Source organism: Danio aesculapii, chromosome 19, assembly GCF_903798145.1.
Source record: "Danio aesculapii chromosome 19, fDanAes4.1, whole genome shotgun sequence".
Classification (NCBI taxonomy): Eukaryota; Metazoa; Chordata; class Actinopteri; order Cypriniformes; family Danionidae; genus Danio; species Danio aesculapii.
In genome coordinates this window covers 10,263,042-10,277,337 of record NC_079453.1, presented here as the reverse complement: position 1 = coordinate 10,277,337, position 14,296 = coordinate 10,263,042, and the positions used below count along the sequence as shown (strand labels likewise).

Genomic DNA, 14,296 nt, shown 5'->3' with positions numbered 1-14,296 from the left:
TTTCTGTAATTTAATGTCCGTTATTCTACGGCAAATTTCTGTAATTTAACGTCGTTATTCTACAGTAAATTTCTGTAGTTTAACGTCCGTTATTCTACAGTAAATTTCTGTAATTTATCGTCGGTTATTCTACAGTAAATTTCTGTAGTTTAACGTCCATTATTCTACGTAAATTTTTTGTAATTTAACGTCCATTATTCTACAGTAAATTTCTGTAACATAACGGCAGTTATTCCACAAATTTCTGTAATTTAATGTCTGTTATTCTATGGTAAATAACTGTAATTTAACAGCCGTTATTCTACAGTAAATTTCTGTAATTTAATGCCCGTTATTCTACGGCAAATTTCTGTAATTTAACGTTGTTATTCTACAGTAAATTTCTGTAATTTAACATCCATTATTCTACAGTAAATTTCTGTAATTTAATGTCCGTTATTCTACGGCAAATTTCCGTAATTTAACGTCGTTATTCTACAGTAAATTTCTGTAGTTTAACGTCCGTTATTCTACAGTAAATTTCTGTAATTTAACGTTGTTATTCTACAGTAAATTTCTGTAGTTTAACATCTGTTATTCTACAGTAAATTTCCGTAATTTAACGTCGTTATTCTACAGTAAATTTCTGTAGTTTAACGTCCGTTATTCTACAGTAAATTTCTGTAATTTAACGTCGTTATTCTACAGTAAATTTCTGTAGTTTAACATCTGTTATTCTACAGTAAATTTCTGTAATTTAACGTCGTTATTCTACAGTAAATTTCTGTAGTTTAATGGCCGTTATTTGACGTAAATTTCTGTAATTTAATGGCCGTTATTCTACAGTACAATAAATTTCTGTAATTTAATGGCCGTTATTCTACAGTAAATCGCTGTAATTTAGCGGCCATTATTTAAAATTATGGATTTTTTTTTACAGTGTAGATGTGTTTTTTCTCCACTCCAGCCTGGCAACAAGCAGAAACTGCTGCCGAGCCTTTCTGCGATCGATTCATAAGCCTGACACCTGAACTTAGTGACTGGCGAATGAGTTTTATTGATCTCCGCTGCAGCGCTATCAATTACCGACACATATTGCAGTCACAAAGGTATGGATTGTGACAGAAAGTTAAGACAGGATCAAAGGTCTCCAGCGCTCCTTGAGTCTCTCAGCTGAAATCCGACGGACCACTGTGATGTTCGTCATCTCCATTGGAGCGCACGTCAATCTCAAAATGCCTCAGTCTGGTTCATTAGAGATGAGAACGGTGCAGCTCGAGGTAGAGAGACCTCACTGTCTAACCGCATTGGTTTTCCTCCGTTGAAATGTTCGAGTATGTTTGAGAAGAGTGGACATTCCACCACAAAGGCAAATTCTGAAATCGACGCACCTTATTCCTAAGGTCCAAAATTGTGGAGACAAAGGCCACTATTTGGGTGCGGTAGATCTACGTTTAGCTCCCGTGTTCAGGGCTCGACTAGGGGTGAATGGGTTCTGATTGGGTAATCCCTCCGCACAGGTTGAAGGAAAGGCGATGTTTTGTTTTGTTTTTCGGAGCGCTCGGGTTTGCTCAGAGAGGACAGAGAGATGGTTGCTAGGACACGAGGAGAGCAGCGAGAAGGAGCGTCGCCACAGTGATTAACAGTCGGTCTCCGGACGGACTGCTGCCGCTTACACTCTTCTCCAGCTTGGGGATCTCAGGGTTAAACTCATCTGAGAGACAAGAGGAAGAGATAAAGAAAGAAAGAAAGAAAGAAAGAAAGAAAGAAAGAAAGAAAGAAAGAAAGAAAGAAAGAAAGAAAGAAAGAAAGAAAGAAAGAAAGAAGAGTTAGTGTTCAGACTGTAAAGAAATTTATGACAAAACGTCAAGACAACAAATATTTTTATGTTGCTCTATCTTATTTTAATAAGGTAATCATGTTTCAACTCAATTTTTTTAAGTTATTCTAAGTTTAACTTGATATTTTTTGGCCCAATCCCGATTTTACCCCTTAGACCTTCCCCTTACCTCACGTGAAGGAGTAGGTGTGTCTCAATTCTCTTTAGCTTGAAAGTGCTAGGGCTAAGGGGAAGGGGCTAGATACCCCTTGAAACTAAGATTTTTCAGGACCACACTCGAAACCAAGGGGTAAGAAAATTTCTCCGAATACACCTGCTACACAGGCAGCATGGCTGCACACGGAAGTATAGGAGATACATAAATTAGTATTTTTTTGTCATTATTATGAATTTTTACAACAAACAAGCACATGTTTTAATCCATTCATAACAGTGTTCGTGTTTTACTCTCATTTAAAAAAAAAAAATGCTAAAATAAAGAACGCTAAATTCGCTAACTATAATCCCTAATAATAACTCCTGCATAGCAGTCCCGCAACATTCTGACACTGGAATACCCAGTCAGAAAAGTCTAGTGGCTGGGAATGACCTTTTTACAGTGTCTGCTATAATGTCAATGTTGTTTTTGTGTGTTTAAATAGCTGAATATGGCCACTGTGTGAACTCACAGTCCAGTTATGAGCTTATTGCCACTTTATATCGTTATGATAACGTGATATCTTCAGTGTATTCCTGAAGATAAATACCAAAGAATAACATAACTGAAATAACTACAGCTGTCAAAAATAGAATTGGGATTGGGCAGTTTGATTGATTCAATTAAAAAAATTAAGGCAGCATCAATTTTGTATAATGCATCTATATACTTTCATATAGATTTTTTTGTATCCTGTCATACTACAGTATGTAGCCACCACATAATCAATCATTTTTTAATGTATACTTTTTTGCAAGAAATGAATCCTTATTGTAGAGACATTTCTTATGTTACAAAAGTTATCAAATAAAGGCTCCTGATATGTACTTTCATCAAAAAATGCTGATTTTTTTCAACATTGACAGTTTTTTTCTCTCGCAATAAATCAAAAAACACTGGCAAGTACTGGAAAGACAATATTAAGTTCAATGCACATTGAGTTTGAAATCATCATCCAAAATTTTCGCATGTTAAAAAATACATTTGACCTCACATTGTGTCAATAACATTCACTCCTCTTTGGATAATCCTGTGCAGTTCTTTGATAATGAGATGAACTCTCCTTTCTTTGTATGCAATATACTGGATGAACACAATGTTTCCACTTTCCTTTTCTTTTTAAAGACAGAAGAAGCAAAAGCATCGCTGCTTGAATTGAGTCTGAATTCTTTTGCGATTTATTTTGTAAGGCGATGAATTAATATGCGTCTGACTCAGTGTGCAAGGTTTCTGTGCATAACAAATTTTAAGGATATGAATACAGTACAACATTCAGACTTCAATATGAAAACCAGTTGGTCAAAAGCTTTTCAAATGAATTGTCACCATAAAGAAAAGTTGTTATTTCAGCTTAAAGTAAGTGTTTGTGCTGCCTTAACATTTAAGTTTACTTCACTTAGTAAAGTTGTTTTAACTCAGGTTGAAGTTGACAGGATTTGACAATTGAAATGGACATGGTCTTCGCTGAGTTAATTTAAATAGATAGTAGTGATGGGTCATTCTTGAATGATTCGTTCATTTTGACTCGAGAACGATGAGTCCTCTCAGGGAGTGATTCGTTCATTCGCACAGGTGGAGTAGAAGATTAGTTCCTTTTTCGAGTCTTCTTTCGGGTTTGAGTCATTCATTCATCACGTGAAAGACAGTAGTCAATCACATGCAATCAGAGTCAGAAAAAGATTTGATTCGTTCACCTCTCGAGTCCTCGGTTTGAGTCGTACGTTCATCACGTGAGAAACAGCGGCCAATCATATGCATATAGAGCCGGAAAAAGATTTGATCCATTAATTTCTCGAGTCTTCGGGATTGAGTCATCTCTCTTTACACGCTGTCACGTGATGAACGAACGACTCGAAAAACAGAAGACTCGAAAGGTGAACTAATCATGGCTCCTTTCAGCTCAGACTGTGTGCACTGGATATGCTTATATGGGACTGTCACAGCTGTGAGATGAACAAACCACTCAAATCAGAAGACCTGTCAGAAGAGGTGAGCTGACAATCATAGACAAAAGAAACAATGAATGATTATTTTCTCTTTTTTATAGCATTTTAGTTATGACTTGTTTGTAGTGTGATCAACATTTAGTGTAGTTGTACATGAGTTTGAAAGCAACTCTAATAATTTAATGTTATTTTGCCAAATTGAATTAAATGACTTGAAAAAAGATTCGTTCATCTCAATGCACAAGAATAAAAGGTCTGAGTCAGTAAAATGATCTGAACTTCATTCATTCATTCATTCATTCATTGATTCATTTTCTTTTCGGCTTAGTCCCTTTATTAATCCGAGGTTGCCACAGCAGAATGAACTGCCAACTTATCCAGCACATGTTTTCGTTCCAGCCGCAACCCATCTCTGGGAAACATCCATACACACTCACTCACACTCATACACTACGGACAATTTAGAGCATTTAGCCTACCCAATTCACCCAATTCAATTGTCTTTGGACTGTGGGGGGAAAACAGAGCACCCGGAGGAAACCCACACAAACGCAGGGAGAACATACAAACTCCACACAGAAACGCCAACTGACCCAGCCGAGGCTCGAACCAGCGACCTTCTTGCAGTGAGGCGACAGCACTACCTACTGTGCCACTGCATCCCCCTGATCCAAACTTCCCATCACTAATAGATACGTTTTTGTAATTAAGAATTGTTTAAGATGTTGATAGGACTGCATAATTCAAGTTTTACGTTTAGTCTAGTAAGTTCAGCCAAGTAAAACTTTGATATATAAAATTTGTCAACACATTCAATCCAGATGAGTAAACTTAAATTATTGAGTTGTGATAACTAATTGGCGCAATCATTTTTACAGTATATACCTGAGAACATTATATGGTTTAACGTGAACATTATGTCTTGTGATGACATAAAATCCACACTGTAAAAAATTATATGATCAATCAGTCATGACAGCATTTGTTTTTAGTCCATTGTAACTTATTAAATTAAGTTAATCATGTTCAAATTTAATTTTATAAGTTACCCAACCGGTTTTAAGTGAGTTTAAAAAGATATAAGTTCAATGGACTCATAAGGTTGATTTCATTCAGCTTAAAAATTTAAGGGAACCAGGATTTTTTTACAGTGCAAGATCAAGATTGTGAGCTAAGCGGTTCTTGAAAACTCACTTTACAGCACATGTTGCTCTAGATACTATATAGTTTCACAGATGGTAAATTGTCTTCGAAGTCATCGCCTAACTGACAGGCGTCAGAAACGATTTGTTTAATATTATTACCCAAAGGGGAAAAAAGTTAGACGCTGAAAGTTAGAAATTGACATAGATGGTAAATTCTCACCTACTCGGTATCAGTGAATGGCATATGGGAGCAGGGGAAATAACGATTTCTCTTTGAGTAATATCATTACCTACGGCTAATACAACAGCTTCCCCACAGCCTTCACCAAATATAAGGAAGATAAAACTCGTCCATTCATTTTCGGTATTATTACTGGCCCCAAAGCCCAATATAACATTGTACAAGGGTTACTGATGATGAAAATAATCACTTAGAAAGAGAGAGAAAAGGCTGCAGAGAAAATGAGAGATAGCGAGAGAGAAATCTTATCTATTAAAGCAGGAGATATGATTGTAGAGGGAAGACGGTGAGAAAGAGGTCTGACAGAAATAAACAAAGAATATCTGCCATTTCTTATCAGTGGAAGCATGCTGTATGTTGATAAAGGACACTCAGACTGCTATAGGTTAAATATGCTGCTGTGATGGCAGATGTGAATGAATAGAGACATGGCTCTGTAGATACACAGATGTCAACACATCAGGAAAATGTCTGGAATCTGTTATAGTTAAAAATCTGCTTCTGTTGTTCTGTATGTGACAAAGTAGGATGTGCTCCTGTATTGTCCACTTTTGTTGGGCCTGAAAAAATATTGCTGTCAAACTAAATTTGGCCTTTCAATACATCCTCGCTGTTTTGCTTTAGGACCCAGACATCATTTGACGATCCAACACTGTACTGCTATTTTTTAGTGTGTAAGAGTAGAAGAGAGAAATGTAGAAATGTTCTGAATATATTTAAATACAACAAAATACATTGCCTATATTCAAAATGGGGTGTACTCAATTATGCTGAGCACTGTATATATTATAAATATAAAATATTATAAAATATATTATAAACAAACAAACATATACAGTAATATGTATAATATCATATCATTCTTAATGAGCTTAAAAAAACACCAGCTATTCTTAAATAACTGGTGTGTAAATAATGCAATACTTAATTCAGTAATTAAAAAAATCATTAACAAAGTATGAAAACACATTATACATGTGCTTATAAGACAAGAATAGAGCATTTGTAGCTGTATTTCTAAACTGCTCATTAACGTCTATTAATGTAGAGTTAATGCTTAGCAGATAATGAACTACCTATTTGCTAATGCTAAATAAATGACTCATAGTGTGTAGTAATTATATAGGGTTGCCAATATTTTTCATTTACTTTAAAAGTGCTGTGTGAAAGTTTGTTCAACAATGGTTGAACTAAGTATTGCACACTTGGTTTAAAACACACACAAGGGCAGGTTGCCAGACTGACGACACCAATAGCAGTGTGCCTGACTGTTGAGCCTAAATGCTGATTTAAGACTGATTTAAACTGTGTTCTAAATATAAGCAAAGGCACGCGATATAAGAAATATTTTCCATATTAAAAGGAGTTTTTTTCCTAACCAACACCTGAAATGTTTATTTTAGAAAAGGCTTCTATTTCTTGCAGCTGAACAACAGAAAACTTACAATGATCACCTCAGGTACACATCAAGTGCTTTATTCAGTGTTAAATCCTAATAATGTGAGTTTGAATGCCATTTTACGTGAGATTTATTGCCAAACTACTGAAAGCAGCAGCAGATGGTTCACCTCAGATCTTGAAAATAAAATTTAGAACTGTGATTCAGTGGAAGTCAACACATCTCAGTGATTCAACATCTACGTTTAATAATGTTAAGGAGGTTTAATATGTATTAATTCCATTGTAAACCTTACCATTTCATTTGAGTGCAGTAAGTGCAGTATTCTGTGCTTCTGAATGGCTGTATTTAAATTTCTGTCATGCTTTGTTTGGTCCAAACAGCTAAATTGCTTATCACTGCGTATGTCTTCATGAAGTGTGTTGTTAGGACACGGGTTTACAATATAACCTGCTCGCCTAATGTTTACGTTCGTAATATTTATATTATTTGCTAATTAATCACCACCTCATATGGAACTCTGAATTCTCATTTCGGAGTCTGCTACTGTCCACCAGAGGTTGCATTTCAGTCAAGGACGCACACTTTGAGAGCCTTCCTGACTGAATGAATGAAATATGTGTTTTTTCAACAAGGTTTTCTCAACGAAGTGCTGAAATATAATTGGCTAAACTGGCATTAGGTGGATTAAATGACCAAAAAAAAAGACAGACGTTTAGACATTTTCAAAGCAGAATATCTGACTTTAGCATTGTTTTCCAGATAAACAAGAATGTTCACTTAGCATGTTTCTTAAATATCTGCAAACATTATATGGTATACAGTTGAAGTCAGAATTAATAGCCCCTCTGAATTATTACCCCCGTTTATTTTTCCCCCAATTTCTGTTTAACGGAGAGAAGATTTTTTCAACACACTTCTAAACATAATAGTTTTAATAACTCATTTCTAATAACTGATTTATTTTATCTTTGCCATGATGACAGTAAACAATATTTGACTAGATTTTTTTCAGCTTAACGTGACATTTAAAGGCTTAACTAGGTTAATTAGGTTTTTAAAACTGAAAAAAAAAAAAAAATAAAACTGCTTTTAATCTAGCCGAAATAAAGCAAATAAGACTTTCTCCAGAAGAAAAAATATTATCAGACATACTGTGAAAATTTTCTTGTTCTGTTAAACATAATTAGGAAAATATTTAAAAAAGTATAAAAATTCAAAGGGGGGCTAATAATTCTGACTTCAACTGTATTTAAGCTTTAGAAGCTTAAAACTAAAAAAAAAAAAAAAAAAAGGCCCAAAACTGGGCCTTTAAACTTTTCCTCACTGTAATTATCATTCTCCTTTCACAGTGAACACCCAGTATATTAAATCTCAAGATCTCTAAAGCTGCATTAAACTTTGGAAATCTTTTCAGAAAAGTGACTATGCCTTGCTATTTTTTGGACATCTGTAACTATATCTCATCATATCTGTTTCAGTGAGGAGAATAATCCCTGACTGGAACACGTTCGCTGCTGAGACCGAAGCAGAATGAATGTCTGAATGCAGCGTCAGCACAAATGATGACATTATGGAGCCGTTGACAGAAACAAAGTAAAACTTAGCCTTATTTCCCAAGACTGCTGCACACAGGGTTTGTATTTTTTTTCTTCTTCTCTCATAATAAGGTGGTTGACCTGTCAGCAATGTGTTTTTATAAGATATGGTTTGGAAACGCTAACGAGATGTTGACAGCTTTAGAAGTAGAAGGATCTGGATGAAAACAGAGGGGAACATTTGGTTCATGCGGTGTTCTGTATGTGTGTCATAAATGAATATAAGAATCAGTTTAATGGTGCAATCACACACACACACGGATGCACGCACACACACAGATGTCCTACTGCTAGAGTGCTTTTAGATGCCTGCGGCGGTGTAAAGTGCCAGCTATTTGTTGCATTATGTGTTTTAGCAAGGGCACAGGGGCATTGAGCCAAGCTTTGCATCCTGCAGTGTGTCCCCATGATGCTTTCTGTGATCCTGATGTGAACTTGAGCTTCTGGGTATTTTGCTGGACATACATTTCAGATGTATTTATAATGCGCCTCACATGGTTAAAGACAGATTTCTCACAATAAAAACCCTTTTTACTGTGAGAGAATCAATAAATGCATTTATTTTTTTTGCTGTTGGTGAATTGCTGACCACTGCAATAGACAAACAAACATATAAATAACACGAAACCCTGAGGAACGTCAATGATTCCTTATTTGAAATCATATATATATATATATATATATATATATATATATATATATATATATATATATATATATACACATACACATCAATATATACTGTATATACACATATATATTTATTTAGTTAGTTATTTATTCAACAGTTCTGACTGGTTCTTCTCAAATCTGTTGGCTAATAGCCATGCAATATTCTACAAATACAGCCTCTTCCCTCTTGTTTATTACTCCGCTCACATAGAGTGACAGCAGATCAATAGACTAACGACAATTTGTCAAATATTGCAGCTGTTGGACAAAATAATGTACTTTTGAGGCTTTTTTAGGCAAGAATGTAGTTGTTTAGATTGCAACTACGCAGTTTATTTATAAGGACAGGGCCTGATTTAAATATTTATATATTCTGAGATCGCCGCCATCAGCCTGCCATACTGAGCAGAGCAAAGACGGTTGCGCCACAAGATGACAGAGGCTGCATAATGAGTCCTTAGTTTCTTTTAGTATTTCAAAATACAGCTGATCAAATCATTCCTGAACAGGTAAGTGATATTCTAAGTCGATCTATCTCTTTTGTATTTTGTTGTGCTGTATTTATACCATAGTAATCTAGTAGTGTTTGCTTTGGCTTTTTCAGAGTTAATTGTGGTGATCTCCTGATTGCACCAGAGTAATACTGGGGAATCTCTGTAGACTGATGGCATTTCATGCTGTTCAGCCTAATAATCTTAAAATGTGAGCAAAATCACCTCATTTGTCATAATTTTAGACATTACTCTAGAGAATCATTCAAATACCAGCTCTGAAGTGACGTCTTTTTAAGCAACAGTTAAAAACGGACGGTCTGCTGTTTAGACCGTCAGCTGCAGATGTGAATGAATGGCGGAAGAAAGTAGTTCCTCATCCAAAAGGATTTTGGGACTTTTTTTTGAGATGTGTTTGTTTTTCTTTTTTATATAGACGATTATGCTGTCAACCTGTTGTTTAAATGCAATATCGCACTGCTACTTGTAAATTAAACTGTAAATTATAATACTATTTACAAATACATGAAATACCACAATAGATTTGTTACTTTTACCATATCAAGAAGCAAACTAAATTTAACATAACATTTTATCATTGAAAAAAAAATCGACACTTTTTAGTTGAATCAACTTGACAATTCTAGTTATTGCAACTTACATCAATAAAACTGACTACAAATATTAAGTTAAACTTTGGGTAACACTTTAGTTTAAGTAAACATCTACACCACTACTGGCTTATTACCTGCCTATTATTAAGATATTGGTAACACTTTATTTTGATGGTCCAATTGAGTATTAGTAGACTGTCTGCTTAATATCGGTTGATACTGCTCCTTCAACACACATTTAACTGACTATAAGAAACTTTGCAAGTACATGTCAACTTAACTTAAATTCCATTAAAATAAAATGTGACCAAGATATTAACTGTTCATTAGCACTTGTATGAGTTTATTTTACATCCCTATTCCTACCCAACAACTAAACCCAACTATTAATTTATTTATTATTAATAAGCAGCTAATTAGTAGTTTTTAAGCTAAAATCGTTTGTTAATAGCAAGAATTGTACATTAAAATAAAGTGTAACCAAACATTGTTGAAACCTGATAAACTAATTGAAATAAGTTAAAGTAACACAAAAACATTTGTTGCCATGTCATATCATTTAACAGTGCGCTTTTATTCTATTAATATCTATTTACTTGTGTTTTTATTATTATTTTATTATAATTATTTTAATTATTATATTTTTTATTATTCATATTTATTTTTTAGTAACCCACCCTAAAATAATTAAAAACTGAAATTGAGCATATTACTATTTTATAGCATATACTAGCATATCAAATACAGACAAACAAACAACAAATAAATAAAAAGTCTACTGGGTCTCTAAAGTGGTGTCAAACATCAGAAATCTTTTCAGATTCCAAGCATTCATAATGCCTTTCTCATTTCTACAGGCAGATTTCTCAGAATAAAAATGTTATTTGATTGAGGGTGAGAGCAAATCGATAAATGCTTTCATTTGCTTGTTATTGGTCAATCGCCGGACGTTATCCGGTCTAATCATCCGGGCTTTTAGAAGGAATTTCAGATAATAGGAAACAGTCATATTTCTGAGAGCAGCTAAACAAGAATTGCATTGTGTTCAGGCTTCACATGTGTATATGTGCGTGTTTGTGTGTGTGTGTGTACGCACTCACCAATGTCATGCAGTTTGGGTCTGACAGTGTAGTCAGGTGGACTCGAGTCGTCATCTGAATTCGAGACTGAACACAAAAAAAAACACATGATCTCAGTGCATGCAGTGGCAAAACTATTCAGGCATTTAAAGAAGCTATACATAAAAAAACATATCATGCAGTTTTATAGACAATGTGTGAAGTGCTTGTAATGACACTTGAAAAATTAGACCTTCCATCACTTTTGAGCTAGTACGTGAAAGCCTGTAGGCTGATTTTTATGTGAAGGACTTACAGTATAATGAATAAAAAAGCATGTGACGGTCTATGCCACATGAAACATGTGCTTACACAATGATCAAGATAAAGAAAAAGAGAACTGTTATGTGCTTTAATGTCAATGCGTCATGCAATGAAAAGGGATTAAAGGTCCATGAACATTTACTCACTATTTACTCTCCCTCTCTCAAAAGTGGGGTAACACTTTATTTTGATGGTCCATTTGAGTATTAGTACTGACTGTTTGATATCTGTTGATACTGCTCCTTCAACAGACATTTAACTGACTATAAGAAACTTAGCAAGTACATGTCAGCTTACACTAACCCCAACCTAACAGTCTATTTTTAATTTAATGAGAAATAGTTGGCAAGTAGATACAATGTAACTTAATTCAACAAACGGACCATCAAAATAAAGTGTGACCAAAAGTGGTTCCAAAACATTATGTGTTTTGATGAAAGCTGAAAACCTGTGACCAGTGTTGGGGGTAATGCATTACAGGTCATTTGAGTTATGTAATAATATTACTTTTCTAAGTAATGGGTCAAGTAAAATAAGTAATAATGTTTGAGTTACTTTTTAGAAAATGTAAAGCAAGTTACTTTTTAGTTTAATTAAATAGCTTTTAAAAAAACAATTTGCTGAATTAAAATTAAAGTAATCACAATGAATTACGCAGTCGATGAGAGAATGTTTTTTTTTTTTTAAACGTTTCGAAGAAAAGGAAAAGGGGATTGTCTCAATGGACAGTGATTTTACTTAAGACAAATAGTACAAAATAGCTAACATATTGCTTTAAACTTTCAATGATCTGTATTAGGCATGGGACGATAACCGTTTTCAAGGTATACCGCGGTTTGGAAAAGTCAAGGTTTTAAAACCGCCCAAATTTTCTGTAATACCGTTCCTAAGGTCTCTGTAAGATTTTTTATTTCCTTTTTTTGTTTGTTTTTTATGACAACAGTATCTCCAGCTGAAAACTATCCAAAGATGTCGTTTTAAATTGTAAAGAAATCTGTGTTTTTGAAACTAATGAAGACATCAGAAGTCAATTAATCTTTTGAATTATTTAGGCTGACATGTTTACTGCTCCAAACTATTATAAATCTTTCAAAAAATAAAAATATATTGTTTTCAAAGGGGAAAAAAAGTGATTGTTTTTTACTCAGAAATTTAAAAAGAATATATTTTAGAGCAGTGATCACAATACCGTGATAACATGAAATCGTGATATTTTTATCCAAGGTTATCATACCATCAGAATCTTATACTGGCCCATGCCTATTCTAAATTAGGGATGCTGTGATCGATCAAACGAATACCGGTATCGGCCGTTAATCACATTTAATGACTCGATCGGTACTCGCCAATCTGACCGATCTCATGAACCAATCACAAGGGTTTGAATAGTTAATAATATAACTTCTTGTAGTATACTTACTGCAATAAACAGTAGTTTATAGGCCTTATTCTTTTAAATAAAGAAGCAGTGGATTTACAGGTGTGCAATTTAACTTCTTCTGCAACAAATATGCGCTCAAAATTTTTTCTTGATTGAGGCACGTTTAATTATTCTTTCAGAATTTGTAATGTTTCCAAATTGCATTGTTTGTAATTTTTCTTACCAATTTTTATATCTGTTATATTATTATATACTTTATAATTATAAGATTGAAGCGTTAGAATCGGTACTCGGTATTGGCCGATCACCAAAACAAAGAATCGGTACTTGGTTTTGGCTGCAAAAATCCTGATCGGAGCATTCCTAATCTGTACATACTGCATGTGTAGCTCTATGGTAAGAAGTCCTCAGATAACATTATGCTATAATATTATTTTTTGATGCGTTTTTACAGGTAAATGAAGGTGTAGGATATACAGTGCGCTGTAAATTGCAGAACTCCTCTATTAAAACAACAAAGAAAAACAAAAACAAGTTCTGAAAGAGATCAAGCCTCACCAAGGTAATTAAAAGTAATGCAAAGGTAACTCAAAAGTAACACATTACTTACCATAAAAAGTAACTAAGTAACACAGCTAGTTACTTTTTTGGGGAGTAACTCAATATTTTAACACATTACTTTTAAAAATAACTTTCCCAACACTGTCTGTAACCATTGATTGTCAGAGGAAAAAAAATGATATGGAATTCAATGGTTTCCATCTGTCTTCAAAATATCTTCTTTAGTCTTCAATAGAAGAAAGAAGCTCAAAAAGATTAATAAAGGTAAAGACTGACATAATTGTATTTTTTTGGGTGAACTACCCCTTTAAGCCAGCTCTTTATCAAAATATCAATTGTACTCGCTAATCTGGCCGATCTCATGAACCGATCACAGGGGTTTGAATAGTTAATAATATAACTTCTTGTAATATACTTATAGCAATAAACAGTTGTTTATGGGCCTATTTCCTTTTCGTAAAGAAGTAAGGGATTTATAGGTGCTATTTTAACTTCTTTTGCATCAAATACACGCTCCAAATTTTTTCTTGATTGAGACATGTTGAATTATTCTTTCATCATTTGGAATTTTTCCAAATTGCATTGTTTGTAATTTTTCTTACCAATTTTTATATCTGTGTTATATCATTATATATAAATATATATATATATATATTATTATTATTATTATTATTATTATAAGCTTTATAATTATACAGTGTTCATACACATTTTTACTACAAAAATTCCATGACTTTTCCATGACTCTTTCAAGTAAATTTTCATGACCTGATGTTTCATGCAATGTCTCCATATGCGTGGTAAAAGAAAAACAATGCATGTTCAAATTTATTGCAGCATATCATAAAACA

The 14,296-nt window shown here is 33.9% G+C and overlaps 1 protein-coding gene across 1 annotated transcript in view; it reads right to left on the bottom strand.

The window, feature by feature from the left end:
• Window positions 1-830: 830 nt before the first annotated feature.
• efna3a (ephrin-A3a) overlaps window positions 831-14,296 on the bottom strand; it is a 183,985-nt gene continuing 170,519 nt past the window's right edge. Inside the window, exons 4-5 of the mRNA XM_056480178.1 lie at window positions 11,222-11,287; window positions 831-1,693 (exon numbers count right to left, since the gene is read on the bottom strand). Of these exons, the coding sequence (XP_056336153.1) occupies window positions 1,575-1,693; window positions 11,222-11,287 (185 nt within the window). The 3' untranslated portion in view covers window positions 831-1,574. The remainder of the gene's footprint in view (window positions 1,694-11,221; window positions 11,288-14,296) is intronic.